Genomic DNA, 19794 nt, shown 5'->3' with positions numbered 1-19794 from the left:
TGTTAATATTAAAATAAATCAAGATTATTTTTTTTGAATTGTTCATTTGAATTTCGTTAAATTGTAATTCTTTTAACATTTAAAAGAGGCAGTAGTATCAAGCCACAAGTGTCACACATGGTATGGAATATAGGATCCAATACAACGAGTCGAAAATTAATAAAAATATAAAAATAAGAGCAAGTGAGAGAGAAGCTACTCACTGAGACATGAGCGTTTGGCAGCTGCACTGGCTCCTCCAGAACACAAGTTTCCTCCTCGATGCACAAGTTCCAACTCCAGGTTTGTCCTGAGGTGACAGAGACATGAGCATTAGCAGACAGGAGGTACACATATTAGACAATTCAGCTGGTACACACGTGAAACACACTAGACATGCACAAAAATACATATACATCTCCCTTGCACATATTCAGGTGAAAGTCTAAGATTCAAAATCTCCTTTTAAACAGAGACTGAACCAAGTTGGCAGCAGACACAAAGGTACTATACTGCATACATATACCAGAGCTAAAGCAGATTTCTTCAGTGTTAAGACTCAATTAAACATTATAAAAAGCACCATTTACAAGTTTTCATCAATACGATAGAAGAGGTTTCCAGGCTCGTCTACACAGCTGGCTCTGTTCTTCGAGCAGCAGCATCAACAGCATCATAGCTTACATGGATCATCCATTTAAGAATATTTTACTTTTGACCTAGCAAACTTATTTCACGTAAAATGCATGTTTATTAATAGGTGTTAATACTGCCCAATTGTATAAACTGAGACATTTGCCACTTAAGAAGAAAAAAAAAAAAGCCAACTTCCTTACAGGACAACAGCAGAGAGCACGGTTGTCTGTGAGGGAAGGTGTGTGTGTGTATTGGCATAAATGGCTGAGGATCAACATATTCAGCTTTTGGTTACATGGCCTGGCTCTTTTACCAATTTGATTAGGAAGATGAAGGATGCTGCCTAGTCACGCCATTTGCTATTTAATGCGCCTGTTTTGCAGCAGCAATTCCATATCAAATAAGCGACAGCTTTCCAAGACTGATTTTGCACAAGCTAAACCATTAGCATAAAAGCCTTTCCGAATACAGTTCGTGCATAATCCCCAATACGGATTTCTCATGCATATCGACACATTTTTCCTTCTGAATTTTAATTCATGCTATTTCACACAGAGAACTAGAACACTGAAAAAAATAGGTAAAAAGTACATTGATGGTAAAAACAGATAGGCATCGCTAAAATAAGACTGATCTGGGCCTGTTTTTAGCCTATCACTGGCCATTTCTTCCTGTGGGCCAATGAGGAGGGGGGCAAATCCTCGGGTTTCCTGGGAGAAAAAGCAATTTCACTTAGATAATGCAGCCACGGTGAAGCTCCATCTGGCTTTTGCTGATAAGAGCACCCCTGTGACAGAGGAATTTTCCACTCCTCAGGCAATTTGCGCTGTTCATTGAACTTCAGAGAGCCAACAGGCACCCAGACACACTCAAGGGATCATTCCGTTCAGGGCGGAGGGCTGAGGGAACCACAGCATTGGGTGGGCAAAAGGCCTCAGTGGTTACGCTTCAAAAAGGGCAAAGTTTTTGGAATGGGAGTGGGGTGGAGTCAGAGACCCCAAGGTGAACTGGAGGGCAGTCATTTCTCTTACCTGTGACCAGTCTGCTGAGAACATACAAAAAACCCAGAGAAAGGACTGTGTAATTTTGACTTTTCAGCCATTCCAGTATATTTTGTGGCTAACGATTGATGCAATTAATACTGCACACTGCTAGTTAATCCCAAGACAAGCAGAAAAGAGATGTGATTTGGCGAGCTTGCCATAACTTGGTGAGAAGAAACACCTGAAAGATGCATTCAGAGTGTGTAATCACTGTATCCTCAATCAGACATAATCAGTAGGAAGGGAGTAAGAGTGAGTATTATTTTATTGCAGACTATCGTGACAAAGCTGCTTATACTGGTTTGGAAAACACTTTTAAGACCAACAATGAGAAGCACAAAGAGAAACAACTCAAGAAACTATGCATTTCGGTCCAGAATTTTTGCTGTACAACTTATAAACTCCAGTACTGAATTTCAGTATCAGTTATTCAGAAGCCTTTCAGGAGTAAAAAACTAGAGAAGACTTTGTTCACACTAAAGAGAGGATTCTACTGTCTGTTTGCATGAAGGATCATTGCTATTCAAGTTGAAGATCTGACATTAACCGACAAAAGAAAGAGCAGAAAGGTATCTAAAGCGCTGCAGCCAACAGTCAGTGGTGTGTTCAAGTGTGTAAAACTGTGTGAGTTTGTGGAGAAAGAGGAGCTCCATGAAGGAATGCAGTGAATCAAAAAGAATCCATAAAGGCTAGAAGGACACCAAATATACCTTTAAAAAAAAAAAATGTATTCAGGGTGCCAAGTATTCCTCTATACAGGGAAAAACTGCTCAGCGATTGAAGGACTGAGTTCTCACAAAGCTCCTTATACTCAAGTTCAATCTGCCATAAGGTAAAAGGTCTGTTTGATGTAGACAAAATGGTTCAGAAGAATTCTGTTTATTAATGTCACACAGAACAAAAACGTAACAAGACACAATCACAGTCACTTGTAAACTGAATACTCTCATGCAGCATCCTTTAAGACTGGAAAGCAGGTTAAAGAGACTACTAGTTCACAAACAACAGAAGTTAAGCTAATGCTTCTGATCTGAATGAAAGTGGGCTGTATCATTTTCCACAAGAAAGCAACTAGTTTAACAGATTATCATCTTATCCCTTCCACAGCTCCAAGCCCCTATTTCCCCTAATTTCTGAATTTATTAATCACATTTGACCTTTCCCTGTATTTTTGCTCGGAACGTTTCCAAAAATGGAGGTTTTTCCAATGCACAGTCACATAGGAGTTATTAATGTTAAAATCCTGGAAAATAAGTAGTGTTAAATTTTAAATCCCACTATAACTTGGTTCTTACCTTGCCACTGAATACATGAAGAGGAAATCATTGTCAGGGGAGCCAGGGTTCCTGCCATAGTCCATGTACTTCTTCTGGGTGGTGTTCTTGATGTCTTTGATTACTAACTCCATCTCTTTACTCAAATTAGACTCCGTCTGGAGATTAAGACCAAAAACAACAATAAATTAAGTCAAAGTACCGATTAACCTAAGGCAGTGGTTACAAACTCATTTTGCATCATGGGCCACATACAGCCCACTTTGATCTCAAGTGGGCTGGACTAGTGAAACTACAGGATAAATGGGACAAATGCATTGCAAAGATTCAAAGAAAATGTCCTTTTGCTTGCATTTAATTATTTATTTTTTTGGTAATAACAAATTGGGCAGATATTTCAAGTCTATTTGTGGTAATCTGAAAGCTAAAAATGTCTGGTGCACAGGTCACGTGCAAACAAAAAGTTGAAAAAGACAATAAAACACTGGCATTTGAGAAATTTTCAGAGTTGGCATCAATCTAGCTTAAGCAAAAAAAAAAAAAGAAAAGGAGAGAACAGTCTCTATGAAAAAGAACCGCCCTGTTTCAATCTCCATCAACTCTACAAACTAAAGTACTGTTTTCAGTCATTAATATCACTGCCAATGTGGCCACTAGCTAAATGCAGAGTACAGATTTAAAGACATGCTGTCTGGGTTAATCATCAAACTTACTGGGAACAGGCCAGGTTTCTCCTGAAGTTCTTCCACCTCTTTTACGAGCACAGACGTCTTCTTGTTTGTGGGTGTGTGCCAGGTACCGGCTTCAGTGCCCCTCCCAGGGCGACAGGGGAGGACACTATTGGCAAACTGTCGACACAGCGGGCATGTAAACTCGCCCTTGTCAACAGAGAAACCCTGGAGGACCTGGTCATTCTGGGAGTGGAGAAAAAAAACAAAACAAAAAAATCATCAAATGTGACCTACAGTATAGAATCTAAACTCAATAGTTAAGAGCATTTTCAGCTGAAAGGTCTAAACATATAAGGCTCTAGCTCCAAACATCATCATATAATTTTAATTTCCAATTAAACATTAAAAAAAAAAAAAAATCTGACAAATAGGAAACAGAGACTCTTGATATTTAAACATGAGTAATGGTCTGAATGATTAACCAACTGACATAGTTGACCAATAAAGCAATAAAGCAAACAATTATTCCATGAGGTCAGGCTTATCCTCACCCTCAGAGACTCCATGTAGGACTTATGGCAATCTATATGCAAAGTGTGTCCACAGGTCTGGACATAGACGCCACCATCCCAACCTATTGACACTGACTGCAGACAGGAACTCTGCAGAAATCATAAGAGAAAAAAAAAAAACATCCATTAGAGTATGCAAATACATCTTCAGGCTCCTGTCTTTCAGGAAAATGTATTTTATTTTAAGGTGCTGAGAAGTTTAACAAACTGAATAAAACAAATGTAAATAAGTTCGTGTTACTTATGAAGCAAATGGTCATCTTTGGATTTATTATATTCAATACTCAGAGTGATCACTGTTTAGAGAATAACACACATAATGTCACAGAGGCCTATAAATAACATTTTAGACTAATTTAAGCTTACAGCTTCAACACCTAAGAACAGGTGTAGATTCTCACTTTAGTGACATACATTTAAAATAGATCTCAGTAAGAGGCTATTTTAAGATTCAAGATAAATCCATATCCACAATAGTGATCTGTGACTTTTTTAATCTTTTGTGTATAGGCATCAGTATTTTCTGTGAATCACGTACATCTTTGAAGAACTGTTGCATGAGTGTGAGCCTGACATCATTAGCCGCGCCGCACGTGTCTGCTGGGTAAACGTGTTCCTCGTCGCTCGTCGGCAGATTTTTAGGCTCCGTGCTTTTGCAGCGGTGCCCGAGCACTGCAACACAGAAACAACCGTCAGCCCCAATGATTTTAAGTTAATATGATGAACATTTTATGAATAAGACATGGCATGTGGGATGAGATGTTCCAGTGAGAAAAGTTGCACTCTGTGGCAGTGGGCAGACATTATCCAGGCTGCTAACTAGGATTATTCACAATAATTTGTCAATTATTTTTCAAACCAATAAATTATTATTTAGACTTTTACACTTAAGACTTAGATTTCTAAAAATATATTAAAATTAAGCAGAAATACAGATTTTTTTTTCAACTTAAAGTTTGATGGTGTCCAGTCACTGAAGACAGTAATGATATAGGTGATCCACTGATGGTCACTGACAGCAAATTTTGTTTCAAGGTCAGAAGCTTCATGTTGGAAGATGAAATTGCTGGCAAATGAATTACCTGAAGAGGCTTGGAGGAGAACTACTAGGCCAGTGGGTCGGTCCTCAGTGGAAGGTCCACTCTGGCCACAGATGACGCAGTCATAAAGGATCTCGGACTCCATCACTTCAGATGCTCCTAAGTCCATGGCTGCTTCAGTGTCAGGGGATTCTGCCACAATAAAGACAAAAAGACAAACATTTCATGCAAAATTTTATGTAACAGTGTTGAAAAAAGTATATTGATTAAAAAAAATATATAAATACACAAATTGCAAAATCCTATGTCATCTTGTTCTCAACCATATTCACAAGAGTTTCAGAAAACTTACTCTGACCTTGAGGCCTGCTCACTGAGATTTGAACTATGTTGCCTCCTTCTCGAGCTATCACATACACAAACTTAGGTGTCCACGCCGTCCACTTGTCCATCGGAGCGACGACAATACTCCATCAGCCTTTTATGGCTGAAGTGTAAAAACTTTATTCCTATCCAAATAAACTATCACAGTAAAAAAATATAAACGAAAAAAAGTATGCTGGTTTTAAATAATTTAAAAAAAGAAGACATGTTTGACCATGTCAGTGCCTTTGTCAAGGGTCAGTTGGTTGTATCCCTTCCACAGATCCAAAGCGTGATCTATCAGAGCAAACTTCACAAGATAAAGTAGTACCACTATCTAGTAGTGTCTCTAAACCTCATTTTGTAAGGGAAAACAAGGCCAAATGCTTGGAGTGGCCTGGACAATTTGACTACACCCTCCAGAGGAGAAGTACCTCTTGATTTTTTAAGAGGCCTGACATACCTTCTGGTTTTCATCTCTGTGGAAAAGGATTCACACTACAGCAGGATAATGAACTCAAACACATAAAGGCTTCACAAAAACTACTTGAAAACCAAAGAAGACCGAGAAGTGCTGCTGACTATCACAGACTATCCTTCACAATCTCCCACCTCAGTCTCATTGAACATTTATTTGACACTCAAAGACAAAAAGGTCTGACATACAAAGAAGCTTTCTGGAGTATTATCAGATGACACTGGGATGGCATGCTAGTTTGTGAGTGCTGGAAGGAAAGCAAAAAGTGAAACGCATGAGATCACTCTCATTCTGATGTTACTTGTAATGGAAACATCTGTACTGATTTCAATAAAAGCATGTCCCCCAGTGCCCTTCCTGCATACACAGTGGGGTTTTAAAAATACTGGGAACTAAAATGGGATTTGTTTTCTACTACTCCTCACATGTCAGTCTGGCACAGTGCTAGAAATTACTTACTGATGTGAAATTCATTTTAAATGTTAAAAACTGTGTTCAATTTGAGCAATAAACATCGCGGAAATGTCGAGCTGTGTTACAAATTGATTTATTGCTTTTTGGGAAAACATGTTCGCAGGAGAGGTCACCGTGTTCCTGAGGAAATGAAAGTTGTTTGCATTAGATGTCAGTGCTACAGTTGTACCCTCAGGCCATCTGAGTACATAGAGCCATAAACGTACGTGCATGTGTACACACAGACACACACAAAAAGCAAGACAACAAGCACACCAGCAACAGCATGCATTTGTGGCACCCTCCTAAAAATATTGCATGTTAAGGTTGGCGCCTAGTTCTTAGAAAAGGTTAGACTCAAACTATAAAAAAGACCCCAAATCAAAAACCATGACAGCTAAACCACTGCAACATCCATCCATTTCCTCTCCTTATCCAATTTAGGGTTGCGGAAGGGGGGGCAGGAGTCTACCCCAGCTGGCATAGGGCGAGAGGCAGTCTATCGCCAGTCTATCACCGGGCCAACTCATAAGCAACCATCAGATTCAAAACTATGGCCAACTCATATCCTCCAATTAACTTCATGCCAGGTATGTCTTTGGACTGGGAGAGGAAGCAGGATAACATGGAGAGAACCAGACACTTAAAACCCCATGACCATCTTGCTGTGAGGCAATGGTGCTAACCGCCCCATCACTGTGCTGCCGTCCTACTGCAACATATTACTAAAAAGATCCTAGTTAACAAACTATCTTAATAACATCTACATAGAATTGCATCCATTTGGCTTAATTAAAGATGCCATCTTTGATATTTCTGCTTCCAGCAATACAGAAGAGGAAACAGGAATTTGATGTGTGGTGAATTAAAACGTAACATTTAAAATTTCAGCTGCAAGATCTTTTTCCCAAAAAAACAGCAGTAAGTTGACTCTGAATGATCCAGAGTATTTCTGGTACAGATACAGCATTTCACAGACGGGTCTGTTTAACAGAGTAAGGCGGAGACTGAATAAACAATAATCATAATAATAATAATTTTTCTTTGTGCCGATATTGTCACCAACATAATGGAAATACTCATGTTATGTTGTGAAAATCCAGCACTGAGACTGCAGCTGGTGTTCTGGCTCGGCAGCGAGTGCTTAGAAAGACATCAGAACAGTCCTTCTGAACACACCGGCCATTATTCATTTGCTAACCATGCTGTGTCAGAGGGGTGCCCTGGGAGTCCAGTCTACCATTAGTGCTTTGATCTTATGTGCCCTCACAGCTAGCAGCCACCCACACTCCCACAGGATCATCCTACTCGCAATTTCTCCTGAAAGGCCTGCAGAGACTGTACGCACGGGCTCGGCCCACTGTCACCTTGCCCCAGTGAAAAACATACAGCAATGATGAGTTTATTTTAGCTAACAGCGCTTCAAGGGCTACACTGGCAAAATGTCCTTGAAACAGAAAGTGGTAATATGTGTTTTATGATTTTTAAAAGGTCTTTCCCTCCTGCAGTACTGCACAAAAATATAAGACATTAAGGGTAAAATAAGGACGTTTAAAAAAAAAAAAAAAAGCAATGAATCGTTTTCTTATTTACTAATAACTTCTGACAAAGTACAGCAGCAAATACTAATCAATACTTCACATTTTTCACAGTTTAAGAACTTGGAGATGAAGGTTGATCCAAACGCCGTGGAAAACTTGCTACAGCTTATCTATGGATTTATTCTGTCTTTACTGCTTTTAATTCTAGATTGACTAACTTAGATCCTTAATATCTAATTCATAAATTCTGTATTGATTATTAATTTAGAACCAATTAATAGTACAGTATTATTTACACTGTAGTTTGTGGTGTGTTTTTAGGTGACTAAGTAATTGTGCTACTTTGCGATGCAGAAACACATCACCCTTTGCATATAATTGTATATCTGCCATTTAACTTGGTGTTACTTGTCCAGACTAACTCATAAAACTTCAAGCTGCAGGGAACAGCTGTGATTGGGTTATGCCACCATGTGGTGAGAAATATATGACTGTGATACTGTGATATGATATTGCACATGTTTGCATTGTTTTTTTGCAGTTTTCATTTCATAACTGTCAAACGCCTGCGAGCAATGATCATGAAGCTGGCGCTACTGCTGCTGCTTTTCTGCAAACAGACTTTAGCTACATATCATATTTAAGAATTTTAAGCTCAGAAACTCTAAAATATACATAACAAGCTGGCAAAAAAGAAGATCAGTCAGCCTTTTCTTACCGACATCCATGGCTGTTTCCATGAAACTCTTCTGCCTGGAGGCAAATTCAGCAAGCAGTTTCTGCTGTCTCTCTCTAGCCCTTTGACGCCTGAAAGAAAGAAAAACAGAAATGTTTTGGTAGATATGAAGTAGTTTGTTTGATAGGTCACTGAGATCATAACCAAATAAATGCCATGTGTCTATATTTCCATATAATCTAATCAACTACTGAAAGAATTTGCTTTAATTCCCCCGATCAGATTGTTTTGAGGGAGATACAATCAGTCCTGTGATAAATGATTGTCCCTCATTTACAGAAACAGCAATTTCTGATGGAAAGTGTTGCATAATATGGTGATTTTTTTCTTCGTTTTAAGAGGATTTATTATTAGCGTTCCCCTTCGAATAAGTGATCCCTCAGTATTCTGTGGAAAAGCATGCCTATTGTGCAGAGCTTGCTTGATCACCCATAGCATGTGCATGTAACAGGGGCTATTTTCACACACACAGGATGTTTCTGATTTCAACAAGGCTGCGTTTTAAAATTTGGAAAAGCTGATTATTAAGCTAATCTCGTGGGTTTAGTTCTCACCAGTGCATACAAAGGCGAGAGCTGACTATAAATTAAGTCCCTAATAAGAGGACATAAACAAATGCTGACAGGAGTGTCACAGCTCAATAGTTTCACTGATGGCTTAAGGGGTACCGACAACCAGACTGAAGAATGGCCTTCTTAGTTCTCACTGCCACTGCCTATATTGCTGTGTGACGGACACTGATCTAGTTCATGGGAACAGAAGAGGCTGTAACTTTAATTTTAGCTGTGGGGTGAAGCCAACCAACCCCAGAAGCAGACTGTTATCAAATCGCTATAAGCCGTTCCATCATCATTAAAGTAGGGGAAGGAGAGGACTAGTGGGTGAATGTGTGGTGAAAAGGCAAATCCTGCACATTTTAACTTTTCACACAGTCAATGGAGTGCATTTCCATTCAAGTACAAGATGTACAAAGCCAGCAGCAATAGAGCCACTATTTATGTGGATTTATATCGAATAAGAACATATGAAATCATTACATTAAAGCACACATTAAAGCGTATCTGCATCTTGCACATCTGGACCTCTAGTCAAGATAATTAGATTAAATAGTAAAGATCTCTTTATTTACACTCACGTCTTATAAATGATAACAATACCATGACTTCAAAAGGTTCGATAAAGATCAATTATTGAATGCAATATCATAAAAACATAACAAAATACTACTCAACAGAAATTAAGAATAAAGTTAATGATGTAGCACGGAGGTGTGTAAATGAAAATCTGAAGTTATAATTACCTTTCTTCTTTGTCCATGGCTTTCTTGTCAGTGGGACTGTTCTTCTTTGGTGGTACTGGTGGACACACCTTTCCACAAATGTCCTGGATGCTACGCTTGATTTGGCAGCTGCGCGCGGCTGCCTTGGTGAGGATACGTTCAATGGCTGTTATGCCGTCTCCGTGAGCGAGGCGGTTCGACTCGATGTCCTCTAGCCAAGATGCCGAAAGAGAGTTCTGCTTAGACGACATCTTTTGGTGGAGCTTGATGAGGAGGGACAGCATGCTTTCACGGATCTCCAGGATCTCTGTGACCAGCTGCGGGGGCGTGCCTGGCGGAACCCAGCGTGTCGAGGAGCTCTTGGGCCTGACAGCCTGCGTGGCTTCAGTGGTGCTGCGATTGATTATCTCTTGGAACTTCCTTCTACGTTCTGCCACGAGACTGAACACCTGAGCTTCGCGAAGGTTCTAAGAAAGCATTGAAGGCAAACATTTCTTTACAAAAAGATGAAATATTTGGCCAATATAGTGAGACACCATTAGATCAAGAACCATAATCCATTATTTATCAATAAAAGTACAGGAATCTAGAAGAACACACATGAATAAATATTACATATCACACGTGAAGCTCACAATAAAGAGAAACATGACACAGCTCTTCAAATTTCACAATTTTTTTATGGAGCACCTAGACCATTTCCAATTATTAATATAACTAATAGTCTGGTCGACTTTGATGGATTGTAGGTCGGTGTCATTACCATATTCAGACGGGAACGTGCACGTAAAAGTCAAATAAAATGTTCATTATTTCAGCTGACATTTTATGAACACTGCAGCTGATAGCGCTGGGACAACCAGACTCCTAACGAAAATTCAAATACAAGCCATCTGAAGGATTGCCCTGACCTGACCTGACATAAAAAAAAGCATCTGAGCTGCACTGTTAAATAAACATACATCATACAGCCCAGTCAAGGGAACATCAATCATTCTGACATGCGGTTAAAAAGCGTTTACCCCAAACCTGCATTACACACGTAATTAGTTTCAGCAGTCAAGAGGGAGGGGAACTGCTGAAGCATAGCATTACACACACATACACACACCATAACACAACAAGACAGAACTCCTTTGAAATGCATCAAAGAAACACATACAAGAGAAGTCTTTCAAAGTAGAGATAAAACAAAGGCTAATGCAGCTGATTGTTTCATTCGAGCATTAGTCTTTTCATAGAAATGAGTACAAACAGCTACCTCTCTCCAATTTCCTGAAAGACGCCTGGAGTTCTGTGGAACGAGTAAAGTAATCATGATATGAAAGTGGTGCATGAAGCAACCAGTAATGCAAGATGATAAATAAACCACATGTTTGACAGGACAGACCTAAAAGAAGAGTTACACCCTCACTTCCAGACCAATAGATCACTAAGGCCTACAATCAGTCAAAATCTGCTGTGATTTCTATTTAAGAAGACAAAGTTTTTAGAGAATAAATCTATATAGTGGCAACAAGCCAAAAACTATCCAGACCATCCAAAACCCCATCAACAAGAGAGAGACCTTCTTTAAGTGACTCTCAGCTACTTTTTTGATTTTATCTTGACAACAAACTCTTTATTCAGAGCATTTAGTTCCATGTAGGATCACCCCTAGTGGTGCGGTAAGATATATTCTGAATACAGCATCTGATGGGTAATTTTATTTATTTATTAAACACATTTTAAAAGCAGTAATGTTTTTAGAAAAAAATCCTGCTTTCTCATTCCTTTTCCATAGTTATGATGCAAGCTGGCAGTTAGCTTAGCACAGAGGATGGAAATAGGAATGTAACTCAAATTAATTTAAAGTTAATGCAAACAAGCACGGCCTGTCACCGAGTTTCCTTTTACCTGGCCATAAGAAGAAGCTTCGGTGCTGGTGCTGGGAGGTGCCTCTCTCTTTACCTCTGGAGCGGTCTCAGGAACCCGCACCCTGACAAAGTTGATGACATGGTGCAGATTGGAGAGGAGATTGGTGCCTGGGAACCAGCTGTCGTGACAGTGCTCCTCAATGCAAGGCTCCTAAACAAAAAAAAAAGGAAGAAGACGACGACGACAATGACTCAGTGAGAAACTGGTTGGCACTAGGGGCCTAGACAGTGAGGAAAGTGGTTACAAGTTAAACCAAGCAAATTATCTTACCTCATCCTCCTTGTTGTCTTGAATCTGGTTGTCCAAACCCAGTTCAATCAGGTACAGCACCATGCACAGCACGTGTTCAGACATGTTCTGATGATCCATCCAGATCTAGAACATGATCAAACCATTAGCTTACCCCAGAGAACAAATAACACAAGGTTTAGCTGTCAATGTGTTTGCTTTTTTTAAGTTATTATGCATCCATAGATCAGCCTCTCATTACTGATACCAAGCCCTCAACTGGCCATCTGTCAATGAATTTGTATTCTTAAATACATCTTGCCTGATCGATACTATGAAGATGATTATTTGGTGATGCGCCAATTTTCAGCACCAGTTGCAAACCAAGTCATACTACAAACTGCAAAGAGAGACGATGGATTTGGCTGTTTTATATGGCACTGGTAGTGGGTGAAAGACTCACCTTGTAAAGTAGAGTGAATATCACAATGTGCAGCGTCTTGCAGTGCAACAGCCTTATTAGACCTTTGTAACATGGGTGCAGAGGAGTCCTTTCCTTGTATGGTGGCCAGGGGTTGCCAGTGTGAATGCCAAACTGTTTCAAACTAGTGGACATCATCATCAAAAAGGAGGCGAGAAAACAAATCAAAAAAGCAATTACTAGCAATAATCAATTTTTATACTCATTACATACAAGTAATAATGAGAGAAGTCAGAGTTAGGTTGAGAGAAATAAGCGTTTGGGAAAGTGACACCGAATGCTGTTCAGAATAAATCACGAAAGATTTCAGTCTACACAACAGAAGAGCCGAGGGGCAGCACTCTATTAGTGATGATGGGATTATTATCACACGAGCCAGGGCGAGCCTGACATGTAATCCATCATATTCAAACAGTGTGAATGAGCAACATGAGGCTGGTATCAGACTCTGAAGGTGGCACAGGCAGCTTCAATATGTCTGAGAGAGAAATATGCTCTAGTTTCATCTGTACTGGACACAAAAACTGAAGAGAAAACTGAAAGCATGTACGTGAAAGAGGCGGATGAGTGATCCATCCATGAATTACAAAGGCTCTAACCAATTGCCATTTCAAACACAGAAACAGAGTGAGCCACTTTTAGTTTAATGAGTATTTTCAGAAGCCAGAAAGAAAATTAACCCCCAAAGTATCTCCTTCACCTCCGCTGACATGTTTATCCTTGGAGACGTCTTCAGGACAATCAAAAAAAGAAAGACTTCCACAACTGCATTACAATTTAGCCTGAAATATTGAGCTCTCTCGACACCAATCTAATTGGAATCACTTCAACACCTAGCAGAGCTGACCTTTGTAATCATGTCCCTTCACCAGCAGAAAGAGAGACGACCTGATTTTTGTCATGACTGAACATGAAAACAGCAACAAAACTACTGCCGAGCAAAGGAAACATTTATACAGAGTTTAGAAGGTGACAGAAAATAGAAATGTGTGGGGAAAATCAAACTTACAATGCTGCATATCTGTCCATTGCGGACTGGACATCACGGCGATAGACTGTTCTGAGAACGACCATGATGGGGTCAAACTCTTTCTCCCACACTTCAGCTAGTGAAAAAAAGGAAGAGAAATGCTTTGCAATCTCAGGTACAAAGTGACACTGTTTCATGGTTTCCGTTTTTCACCTGTCACCATCATAAGTGGTGTAAGTCTGCCCCCAAGTGGTGCCCTGAGGACATAGATCTAGTGCAAAAGATTGAGCCCCATTCTTAACTATAACAGGGAGCGATCTAAAAAGCAATAGAATAGATTTAACATATGTTCGTTTTTAAGTGACAACATTTATTCTTTCCGTGAACTGGATAAGACAATTAGTTATTTCACAAGAATGCACCACCCATAATGTGTGTATATTACCTCATATGCTTCTTGCTGGAGAACAATGTAAACTCCCTAGAAATCAGATATCAGCTTTGTGATTAAAATGACTGCTGTTGGTTTGAAAAACTATTTGCTGTAAGTTCTAGGCCATAAAACAAAAATAAGACAATATTTAAAAATATGATAAAAAAAAAATATATATTTTATCATAATTTCTATTCAAAGCTCAGCGACCAGCTCATTAGATCTAGTCTTAAAAAGCTCTTAAATATTACAGTCTTTTGGGGTGCTGATTTAGCTCACTGGGTTGAGCAGGCAACCCATTAGCTGCAAGTCTAAAGCACAGACCCAGGTTTGACTCTGTCCTGACGCCTGTGTCTCTTCCCCCTGGTCTTTCTCCCAGCTTTCCTGTGTTATCTTGGCGATCCTATCAAATAACAGCTAAAAAAGCCTCCAAAAATATATTAAAATATTACACGCATTCTTAAAGCTAATGTTACTGTTGGCCAGTGGAGGGCAGCAGACATATCTTCATGCTGCTCAGATGATGATGCTATCACCAAGCAGAAAGCCCTCAGCGAGGACATGAACCCAGAATTGTTAAAACCCACAAACAAGCCATGAACTAAACACCAGTTATTTGCAATGTTGTTTATTTCCGTCCCACTGTGACTACAACTGTTGATGAAAATTTTGTTTAGCTGCTGGTGGAAAAACGTCAAATAGATTCTTAGGTTTCATATTTTAACTAAACTACTTCTATAACAGTATCAACGACTGCGTGTAACGTCTGCCTTTACCATACCAGACACTTCTGTAAAATCTGTAACAACACTTTTATAAACATCTGTTACTTTTTTTTAAGATCTGTTAGGAAATCCTGCCTTCTCCTTCACAAGAATATCCTACCTTTGGGTGTGTACATGCCCTGCTGCATGGATCCTCCAGGCTCAAACACAGGTGCTTTGAAGTCGGCTACAGCAGAGAGCATATCCTCAAAACTACAGCTACCGGGTACAATGCCACTCTTTGGGTTGGGATTTTCAGGAATCTACGAAAAATCTCTTAAGGAAAAATAAAACATATATAAATACATATATACTGTGGATAACTGAATACAGTTTCTCTTCAGAAAGTATTTGTTAATGACTGAAGGATACAAGGTCTAAGAGTGCGCTGTGCGTACGATCGTTCATGCACAACTGAGAGACCATTTCAGCCCGAAGGATCTCATCATCGGTCATCCCTGTCGGTGAAAATGAGAAGAAGAGTGTGAAGGCAAACTGACAGTGAGGGGATCTGACTTTCACCAGTACAGAAACTTGACAAAATAGGAGAAATGGCTGACAATATGTAATCTTAAAAATTTTAGTGCTGGCTGTCTTGGCAATAACCAAGCCAGAGGTGGTTACAGGCCACAGAGTTACAGAGTGGGGAAACAAAAGAAACTTTTTGTTTTAATAAAGGAATCAGGCAGTGCTGTTTGCTGCCCACATCATGAGTCAGCAAACCACAGCGAGTCGGTTACCTCGCTATGGTAACTGACCGGCTGAAACCCAGAGCCACTGACCACTGTCACGATTTGTAGATGCTTTTCTGATTGAGTGCAGCAGTAAATCGTAATCTCACTGACAAACATGTTACATTTCATGCCACTGGAGAAGATATGCTCACAATTTGTGTTTCAGGAGCTAAATACTTTTTTAACCTAAAGCCACTATACTGGTATTTTTTTTTCCTGGGAGCTTACAAAGTTTATAAAAGTACAAGTGTATCACTGAAGCACAGGCTCAATCACCAGTTGGTTACATCTTTCTGAGACCGTAATGAAACAGACATTTAATTTTATGTCTTAAATAAATGAATAATTAGGAACAACTTACAGGTCTATTCTTTCAATAAATTCAAAATGATCTATGAAAAAACTTCAAGATTGCCACTTTAAACACCAGTAAGAGCTCAGTTTTGAGGTTTGGCAAGATAATTATGAACTGAGGAGTTTTTTTTTTTAAAAAACAGACTGTGACCACTATCTCTTTAACATAATGCAGTTTTGTAATGCAGTGTTCTGTAATATGGATGAATAAGTCAGCAGAACATCTGAAAGCACTATCTCCCTAGGGAGAAATTGTATCACAGTTATATTTCAATATATGCAAAGAGAGGAGTGTCAATGTAGGCCTTTTGCGTCAGAGTATAATTTACAAAGTCCTTGGTTATCTCCATGAACAAATACTAGAAATAGTTCAAATGACATTTTCAGCCAAGTAAAGGACTTCATTGGAGAGTTTTACGTGAAAAAGTCACTTCTTATTGTAATACAGCAAAGAAAAACACTCCTGGGATGAGTGCCAAATACAGGAAAACTGCACCAGCAAAGAGAAACAATGGTTACATGAACTCGTGCCAACAGCGACACGACCTACCAGCTATCAACACCTCGCAGAGCCTCAGCAAATGATTTATTAGCTCTAGGGTAACTCTATATACCGTAAGGTAGTTTGCTACTCTGATAAAGATGCTGCACAGCCCTCTGCTGTACCACTCACCCAAATGAATGCGAAGGCTTGTTAGTATGACCAGAAAGGTAAGTGCTCCTTCTAGCATTGGTCTCTCTTGCTCAGAGTCCAACACGGCATTCTGATGCTGAGACGCCATGGTCAACAGGTCGACTACTTTAAACCTGCATCAGAGGACAGTTTATAAACCAGATGTTACCCATCTGCAAATGTTAAATGTTTTATGTAGCATAATATTATCAGAAATATAGCTTACCTCTCAAAAACACTTGAGATAAAGTAGTCAGGGTCTAGTCTTGATGCACAAACCTTCAATAATAAAAGAGAGAAAGCAGACTTAAAAACTAAATTGAAATTATAAAAGAAATACATACACACACACACACACACACACACACGAGTGACACTCAGCAAGTATTGTCTGTGAAGCAGGAGTCCTCACCTGCAGCAGATAGATGTCAGGATCAATCATGGAGTTGCAGAAGTGTGACTGCACGTAAGTCATAGCCTGTCCCTTAATCTGCAGTCCATTCCTCACCCACATGTTGCTGTGGATTTCTGACAGGCACGCCTACAGTCACATAGAACAAAGTGTTAATTGAGTGAGGAGTCTCTGCAGACCAGTGTTAGACGTGGTAGGCTGGAATCACTTAACCTTCTCCTAACCTGAAGCCACGTAGTCTGCAAATACTTTTACTTGTTACAATAAGTGCATGGACACAGATGTGCATTAGACATGCAGGTAAAACCAAATCTATTGTCTTCCACTGTTATACCTGGATCTGGAGTGGATGCACCATGATCTTCATCAACATCTCTTGGTCAGGAAGGAGGCTGTCCAGATCCAGTCCTTGGCATTTTACAGCCTGGGGATTTTGAACCAAACAATCAACTTTAAAAACACATAAACACAGACACCAAAGAGAATAGACTGTGCACTAAAAGATGAGGTGGCATACCTTACTGAGGAACATGGCGTAGTAGCGGTGGAGTGGCAGGTGAAATGTCACTTGATTCGGAGCAGGCTATGACAGATATACAGACATTTATGTGAAACAGGGGAGGGAAAATATTACTTGTACATACGGCAGTTTGCCATTAATATACCTCATCAATGAAGCCAATGGCATCAAACCAGATCTGCAAGGTCTCCAGACAGTATCGAACCACAGTTTTAGTGTATTCTTGTGTTTCCTGGTAACACATAAAATCAGATGTAAAAAATTTGATATAGTATTATGTAGTAAGTGATTGCAGCTTGGGGTGCTTATAACGCATGTTCCATTAATCCTGTGAGTGAGACTTACTTTGACTTTGCAGTGTGTTAAGAGACCCCACATTGGTTGTGCACAGGCCTCAAGCTCTGCTGCGAATGCTGCATAGTACGTCTGAGACTCAAATTCCACATGTTCATTCAACTCCCGCTTATTCAGATTCATACCTATGACAGCAGCAGAATGGTTATAACCTGTTATGCACAACTTCTCAATGCACATAAAAAGTTTAAAATACAAGTCTGCGTTTTTAAAATTCAACATTTCCCCTCATATTTATATGTAACCTAATAAAATGTCAACAAGTATGTGAATTACAAAACTCTCTATTGAATGTGTCAGTTTGTGGCTCGCATGGATACAGGGTAATAGTGACACTGTCCTCATAGCGTCAGCAAGAGGATACTCAGGCCCACTATACAAGGGTGAGCGTTATTTTTAGGATTGTGGTAGAGTGCAGTAAAAAGCCAGCAGCACCAACCACAATTCAAATCCAGTGATAAAGAATCTATCGCACCACAACTCTGCTTTTTGGTTGAACTATTTAAAAGGAGGGCAACAAATCTCCTTCTGAATAAGCCCAGAAGTTTAAATAAATCTGCAGGAACACGCTTTTAAATCAAGCGTTGTGTTTGACTTGACTGTGACTGAATAACAAAAACTAGATCTATTACACTGATATCCATGTGGTTTGATATCTCTGAACCCACCATACCAACAATAGATGGGATACAAGCATTGTCTGAAATTAACTTTCTGAGTCACAGATGAAAATACATTTGTTTGAGTACATTTCATTGGGATAACATAGCATTAATTTAACAAAGGAGGCTAGGGGAAAATTTGAAGCTTTTTTCTTTAAATCAAGAATTAATTAATACAAGCCTCAATCTAATCCAGTGATCTTAAAGTGTAAGTAAGTGTAAGAAAGTAATAGGACTTACCTTGGAAAAACGACACAAAGCTCATCCACAGCATCAACAATGCGTGGTCTTCCAGGAACTTTTTCGCTACACTTTGGTGTGAGAGGATGTTAATGAAATCACTAACTAGGGGCCAGTAGGTGTTGTTCTTCAATAGTGCTTCACTGCAGTTCACCACAACATGCCGATTGTTCTCTTCATCTAAAAAAGAAAGACAGCGAGACAGGAAACACTGACAATTGGAATCAAATCGTATTTAGGAATCTACAAGAAAATAAACATAAAGAAATACATAGACATGGGTCAATGTGTTATTTAAATCAACACCTGGCTGTTATTATAACACTGCCAACAATGATGAGTGCAGCATTAAAAAAGGAGTCTATGCCAGTGCTACTGCTCAGCCTCCTAGTAGATACCTATGGTATCAATTTCAAACTCCTAGGTGACTTCCTTCTCAAGTTACCGCATTTGCAAAATTTTCAGAAAACTTGACCTCCGACCTTAACCTTGAGGTCTAGGTCACTGAGATTCAAACTTGTCTAACAACTATGGTATTAATTTTAAACTCGCCATGTTCTCACGTCATCGCACCCACAAACTTGGGTGCCCACGTCATCCACTCACCCAACAGGTAAAGATTCAAGCTCATTTTACTTGGAGCCAGCAATGAAATGAAACATCTGTGCAGGCTATATAAGCACCAAGAATGATTAAAAACATAGGGCAAAATTAGCAGCTGTTCTTTGTTCTTTAGGAAGCATTTATATTTAATTATTGCTTTAGAAAACTCAGTGGCTTCATGTAACAGATTTGCACAATTAGACATAAAAAAGGCAGCTAATGCCATCCATTATTTGTGTCATGATGGATCTTTTGACCAGGTGCATATAAAACCATTTAAATCCAAATTTCAGTTTTATTAATAAGTTCAAGACAAAAATATCAACAATGAATAACCTGGAAAATACCATTTAAAAAAAGAAAACAAAAAAAACCTTCTCATGT

General features: G+C 39.3%; 1 protein-coding gene across 2 annotated transcripts in view; it reads right to left on the bottom strand.

The window, feature by feature from the left end:
• The window catches only part of ubr3 (ubiquitin protein ligase E3 component n-recognin 3), a 37439-nt gene that overhangs the window by 12363 nt on the left and 5282 nt on the right, over nt 1-19794 (bottom strand). Inside the window, exons 9-31 of one of the 2 annotated variants that reach the window (XM_082509063.1) lie at nt 18808-18987; nt 17897-18030; nt 17697-17783; nt 17549-17614; nt 17366-17455; nt 17032-17160; nt 16846-16898; nt 16620-16753; nt 15231-15316; nt 14980-15121; nt 13701-13797; nt 12674-12815; nt 12253-12357; nt 11962-12132; nt 11327-11359; nt 10087-10532; nt 8769-8857; nt 5258-5407; nt 4714-4847; nt 4155-4265; nt 3646-3846; nt 2954-3090; nt 204-289 (exon numbers count right to left, since the gene is read on the bottom strand). In XM_082509063.1, coding sequence (XP_082365189.1) covers nt 204-289; nt 2954-3090; nt 3646-3846; nt 4155-4265; nt 4714-4847; nt 5258-5407; nt 8769-8857; nt 10087-10532; nt 11327-11359; nt 11962-12132; nt 12253-12357; nt 12674-12815; nt 13701-13797; nt 14980-15121; nt 15231-15316; nt 16620-16753; nt 16846-16898; nt 17032-17160; nt 17366-17455; nt 17549-17614; nt 17697-17783; nt 17897-18030; nt 18808-18987 — 3003 coding nt within the window. The remainder of the gene's footprint in view (nt 1-203; nt 290-2953; nt 3091-3645; nt 3847-4154; nt 4266-4713; nt 4848-5257; nt 5408-8768; nt 8858-10086; nt 10533-11326; nt 11360-11961; nt 12133-12252; nt 12358-12673; nt 12816-13700; nt 13798-14979; nt 15122-15230; nt 15317-16619; nt 16754-16845; nt 16899-17031; nt 17161-17365; nt 17456-17548; nt 17615-17696; nt 17784-17896; nt 18031-18807; nt 18988-19794) is intronic. The other variant, XM_082509064.1, reaches the window with a different exon arrangement.

Source organism: Aulonocara stuartgranti (assembly GCF_965226115.1).
Source record: "Aulonocara stuartgranti genome assembly, chromosome: 16".
NCBI lineage: Eukaryota > Metazoa > Chordata > Actinopteri > Cichliformes > Cichlidae > Aulonocara > Aulonocara stuartgranti.
The sequence above is the reverse complement of the archived record's forward strand: the minus strand, read 5'-3'. Positions and strand labels throughout refer to the sequence as shown.